The sequence below is a fragment of the Megalobrama amblycephala genome, linkage group LG3 (genome assembly GCF_018812025.1).
Source record: "Megalobrama amblycephala isolate DHTTF-2021 linkage group LG3, ASM1881202v1, whole genome shotgun sequence".
Lineage (NCBI taxonomy): Eukaryota > Metazoa > Chordata > Actinopteri > Cypriniformes > Xenocyprididae > Megalobrama > Megalobrama amblycephala.
In genome coordinates this window covers 10,479,310-10,485,498 of record NC_063046.1, presented here as the reverse complement: position 1 = coordinate 10,485,498, position 6,189 = coordinate 10,479,310, and the positions used below count along the sequence as shown (strand labels likewise).

General features: G+C 34.3%; 1 protein-coding gene across 3 annotated transcripts in view; it reads right to left on the bottom strand.

The window, feature by feature from the left end:
* Window positions 1-448: 448 nt before the first annotated feature.
* The window catches only part of asb7 (ankyrin repeat and SOCS box containing 7), a 14,088-nt gene continuing 8,347 nt past the window's right edge, over window positions 449-6,189 (bottom strand). Inside the window, exons 5-6 of one of the 3 annotated variants that reach the window (XR_007184083.1) lie at window positions 1,966-2,402; window positions 449-814 (exon numbers count right to left, since the gene is read on the bottom strand). Coding sequence is in view for 2 of the 3 variants with exons in the window: in XM_048183798.1 (XP_048039755.1) it covers window positions 2,263-2,402 (140 nt within the window). In the remaining variant the exon portion in view is untranslated. Of the gene's footprint in view, window positions 2,403-6,189 lie in introns of all 3 variants that reach the window. The other 2 variants (XM_048183798.1, XM_048183797.1) reach the window with 2 other exon arrangements.

Genomic DNA, 6,189 nt, shown 5'->3' with positions numbered 1-6,189 from the left:
AAGAACTGAGGAAGACTTGAAATTCTGCAAATGCTGTTGATAAAGTTTTCAAGTCATTTTACTTCTGTAATCCAACATATTTTAATGAAATGAAACTGGGTATACAAAAGGAAAAAAAATGCAGAACAGGACTTTGTTTTTAGATCATGGAAAGTGGCATTACATACCAGAATAAAGGCAGATGGTTGAAAAGGTTGGAGTAGTAAGAAGGATTTGTGGTATAAACTAAAAAAAAGACATTTTATAGGTGGAACAAGTTACTAAATTTTGTCAAAGACTACAAGCATTTAAAATAGGGTCCATTTTGATTTGATGTTGTATCTTACCTGAAATATTCCTTTAGTTTTTAGGGCTGACTGTACTGGAATTAAAAGTAAAGATGGCAAGAATGCAAAACCTAGAATGTAATGTACAGTTACCAAATGGACAATGAATTCAGTAATCAGCATATTTAGCAGATATTTTATTAGAAAGTCATCAAACTCTAGAAAAATGGATGCAAATCGATGAACACGGCACAATTACTGCTTCAAAGTACAGCAATAAGACTTTGAAAAATAACAAATGGGGACATTATGAGATCCATTTATTCACACAAATGTACAAGTGAAACTCGCAAACAGCAGATTATATACATTCAGTAGTTGAAGTTGTGGAAGACTTCCGCTTAGTAAAGACAATTCCCATATAACATTCCCTCGCTCTCAAATCAGTCCTCCAAACTTTGTTCTGAAGTTCAATACATTATGGTAACAAGCAGTCATCCAGAGACGGTTTCGATCCCAACAAACGGCCAAAACACACTAAACTGAACCTAAATGCGACAAAAAAAAAGAGATCATTTAAATGTTGTGGCAGGTAACTTTAATGCTCTTGAATTGAGTTCATGATGAAATGATGTAGCTGTACTGCAAGTAAAGGCAGCTAGTGTTAGAAAAGGTTTGGATAAAATAGTCTTGAGTAACATTAAATGAGAGTCTGTTTAGAGTCCTGACATTTAAAGAGTGATCACGCAAGTACTGTATCTCCTACAAAACTGTCTCACACTGATTGAGATTTTAGGGGGAAAGATCAAAAATCAACTTGCAATCTGACTGAAAACATAAAACAAAAAAAAATGTATGAAAAACTGAATGCTTTCCTCAAAGTATCATTTGAACTGAACTAACTTAATGCTATGCAGACCTTATTAGTGGATTTGACAAATGTTTATATGTACTTTAAGTGCATTTCAAATCATTAAAAAACAATGATGAAAAAAAATTAAGTTACTGATTGCAAAGATTTAAGTGATTTTTCATGTGCATAACAAAATAAATCTTAAAGAAATTATGGCCAATTAAAATTAAGCATTACATATAGCTGTAATCAAATCTAATTTTCAGTTTAATTCAGGACGTTCCCACACGACAGCCCTTGACAAGTCACGTGAAAAGCACAAAACCACTCAACAAAACCCCCAAAACACTTTGATAACACAAGCTTGTGGCTTAAATAGTCTAAAAATATCTGCTGTACATATGACAATTATTTACATAAAGTTTGTTAATGATTTATGCTTGTATATATACGTTCACCTATAGACCTCTCGTGACTAGAACTTTTTCCTTTTAATGAAAACTCAAGCCAAGAACCTCTGATACTGAATCTTAATTAACATGTAAATAAAAAAAAATAAATTAAATTAAATGAGGCATTCTTTAAAAAACTGAAATGTACGGAGAGCTTGTGGGTTTTTTGGTATGATTTTGTTTTTTAATACGAACAAATTGGATTCTCAACAGAGGTTTAATAACTTAATGGACCAAAGAACTGCGGTTTCTCCAGAGCAAAAAGGAAAATAGCACATGCATACAAAATTGTGAGGGCGACCTAAACGTTTGCCAATTTGTCTCGATAGTTTAAAAGGGTTTTATCTTTTTCTGCGGCTGAGAATTTAGAAAGTAGAAAATGTCAAATACTTACAAAGGCCTTGTTGATTTAAGAACAAAAAAGATATTTGGTACAAATCAAACGTCCGCATTTTTTCTTTTCTCATGGGTCAGGAATTTCTCCAGGCATGCATGAAACGACACCTTCTACGAACGAATCAACACGGCCATTACAGTGCTCCCCGATCCACAGTCGTTACTCCGTAAAGAGGCTTTTTCACTCCGCTTGTACAAAACGCTGCACCTGCTCCCAGAGGTTTTGAGTAGAAATGAAAAAAGAGAGTTTGCATAGTCTTAAGGGAACCTACAGAAATGAGTTTGTCGGCTTCCGTCAAACATTGTCAAACTTGTGTTTTAGGTAGTCCTTCATGACCTTGGCAATAGGCAGATCTTCCAGAAACTTTAGGCTCTGCAGGCCGATGCACTGTCGGATCTTTATCCTGCACAGATCCTGCAAAGTCCTGGGTTGCCCTGAAACACAAGGATTGCCAGGTTAAATTCAATCTATGTTTACATTTAATAAAAACTGAATGATTGCATTCCCGTGTGACGACCTGTGCATGAACTATTTCAAACTGATAACAGAGAAAAATACAAAAGATTTGTGGCTACAGCAGGGTTATTATAGTTAACTGAAACGAAAACCATAAAAAAAAAAAAAAAAGTTAACTCAAATAAAATAAAAACAACTTAAAAGTATTTTATTTCAGCTAGTTGCCAAGGCAGCATTTCTCATTTTCATTTAGTTTAACTTGATGTACTACAACTGAAATAGATGTTTAATTAATAAAAACTGTCGACACATTTAAAACAAACATGTATAAAAATGACAAAAACACAAATTACTACAACTTTAAAATGATAATGAAAAATTACTAAAACTTTCAAATGAAAACATAAAACATAATAAATACTAATTCAATATTAATAAAAATTATAAGAGTATCTCGATGATACTAAAATAACAATGGGCTAAAGTCTAAAAGATATAATATGCCAAAAACTGTGTACAAATGCAGTGAACTCATCAGGTAGAGAGAAATAAAATTCATAATACAATATTAAACGTGAGATAAACAAAAAGTGAATGGCATCATCAAACCGATCATAGTAAATTAAAATTATATCAACATTAACACTCTCTTGGCACCAAATACAAGCAAAAACTGACTTTGTCAAGTAAATAAAATGTTAAACAGTTGGTTGATAACTTTTTTTAATAATAGTTCAAAGTATTGAGAGAGAGATTGTGTAAATGTATGTAAATGTAATAATAAATGTATAAATCTGTCACAAAGAGGAGGATGAAGCAGAAAAAAAGTTTGCATAGGAATCTTAAAGGTACAGCAGTAAAAACCAGACGTTCAATTGAAAAAAAAAAAAAGGCCATTAAAAAAGTTGGCACAAAAAAAACTTGACCAATATTATTGGTGGACATCAGGGGAGGGGGGAAAAACATTGAAAAAGTCTCTCTTTTTTGTGCATTTGTCATCTTAAAAGATATCAGTAAAGTTCTGCAATGAGTTCCAGGAACCCGGTGCACAGAGTTTATCAGTTTTAATGGGCCAGTTTTCCAGTCCCAACACAATATGGCACAGGCTGTGCTCACACAAATGAAGCCAGCTGGAAAAACCACTACAAAGGGCTGGAGACGGCCATCTGCAGCCCCTGTCTTCTGTCAGTCTCAATGCCTTACCAAAAGCTCTCAACTATAGGTGACGGCAGAGAAGCCTAAATGAAATCAGTGCGTATTCTCACGGAGCGCACCGGTCACTCCCTTCAAGACATGAAGTCATGCTCTCATAGTCTGAGTCGTCAATGTAAATACAGCCGCCGAAGTGCCTTTTTAATAAATAATCAAGGTGAAATCGGATCACGCTGAATGAGTTGACAGCGAGTAAATGTCTGCGACGGACAGGTGGCTTTGATATGATGATATCAAAGTTGAAGCGGCGCGCAGGAATGTGGCCATTGTTGCGTACTTGATCATTAGTGCTTCAGGTAACACGGCTCGCTTTTCTCAGACGGCCGATTGTTCCGTGTGGGGGACTGAGATCATAATGGTGTTCGTTCGGGAGGTTAGGCCATTGCTCAACTTACAGATCGACAGAACGGCCGCTGCTCTCCATGAGATTTGACATATTTCTGGAGGAAAGAGGGAATATGACCTCCTTTGATGATACTCTTGCTATTACGTCTCGAGTTTTAATGCTTCGCCTTTGACTTGACTGTAGCTCCCTTCTAACTTATATCTGTAATATTAACTGTAATGAGTGTCACTGACTGACAAAACAATTAAAGCTTAGAAGATGCAATGTACGAAGGCAAGCTTATTCGTTAACAAAAACAATAATCAAAACTTGCAGTTAAATATAAGAAGAAAAAAAATACACACACACACACACACACACACACAAAAAGCAAAGTAAACCAACGATAATGTGCACTGCAATTAGGGCTGGGTATTGGCAATTAATTACATTATATATGATGCACATCACCATTCAATATGTTGCTGTGTGCATCACTAAATCATCATTGGATTGCAATTTAAACTGTAGCAAACACACCAGAGAGACTGGTTTCTGGAGGGAACTAAATCTGTTGACGTTTTTGTAATTAATACTGAGGTTTTACAGCTTCACATTCGGCTTCAAAAGTTAGAACCTTGAAGTTTAGTTGAGCTGAACCAAAGTTTTCCTGTAAAAAAACAAAAAAAACAAAAAACAATTCTTGCAAAAAGGTGTCCTCTTCAAAAGGTAATAAAAATTACCAAGAAAACTGCCAAGAAATAAAGGAACAAAAAGAAAACCAACTATAATGTGACATTTAGACAAGGTATATCATGTTATGAAACTTTATTTTCATAATTATCTTTGAAGTTTTAGATCTAATCGGCACGAGCTAAAGAAAACTTCAAAAATTAAAAATGGTACATTCTTGAAATTTTAAATAGTTTAACTATTTATTAACTACTACCGTTTATCTTGTTTAACCATTAACTAAAAACTGGCAATAAAAACTTTTTTCAAATAAAAATGTTAGTGTGCAAAAAAAAAAAAATGAAAAATTAACTGCAACAAAGTAAAACTTTTTTTCAGGATTCTTTGATTAATATAAAGTTCAAAAGAACAGCATTTATTTTAAATAAAAATCATTTGTAACACTACAAATGTGTTTACTGTCACTTTAGACCAATTTAAAAGTATATAAAATAAAGATGAAAGGAAAACTTTTTAAAAAAGTATTTGCTAAATAAGATTTAATTTCAATAAAACTCAAAGATTCAATTGGTTTAAAAGTTACTAGCTAAAACATACTTGAAAATTTGGACTGTTGTCCAAATGTCACCTAGAATACTGAGACCCTCCCTAATCAGTGTGGCAAACTTTTTTACTATTACCACCTACCATAAAAGTAACACAAAACTATTACCATGTACTAGGGGTGTAACAGTACATGTATTCATCCTGAACCGTACAGTACGGACGTCACAGTTCGGTTCATGAAGTTAGATGACGGATACAGTCGGTCACAGTCGATTCACACTCCAATCCAGAAGGGGGCGTGCGTGGTAATGCAACACTGTTTGCTAAATGCCACAACAGGAAAAAGAGCTTAAGAAGAACAGCGCATAAACAAATGACTTGAGCGCTTGAAAACAAAGTCCACTAGGTAGTGCAAACGCATCGAATGTGTTTTTCTGCGCTCATGGACAAAGGAGAATACTTTGAAAGTATACTTTAAAAATGGAGCAGAACACGGAAAATTAAGTATAGGAGGGTTGGGCTTAAGTTTTGAGCAAATTTTTAGTTTTGTAGCCGTTTATGACCAAATACCTTTTATTTTTGATCAGCCCTGCAAAAAAATATGACCTACACAAGAGTGCATTCTGTTTACTGCTTAGTGCTTATTACACTAAAGGAGGCTGTAGTGTACGAACTACCTCGGGGGGACTAAATGCCACTAGGTGGAACAAACTGTGATTTGCACTACTTTCTGTTCAAAGTAAAATAAAAGACACCTAACATTGTGGATTTGTTCCTTTGTCCGGTAAAACTTTAGTTTAGGGTCCAATTCCCACTATGAACTAGTTGTTTATTAGCATGCATATTACTAGAATACTGTCTGTTTATTAGTACTTAAAAAACAGATATTAATGCACGACCATATTCTACATCCCATAATCTTACCCAATACCTAAACGTAACCACTAACATATTATCAATAAGCAGTAATTAGGGGTTTATTGAGGCAA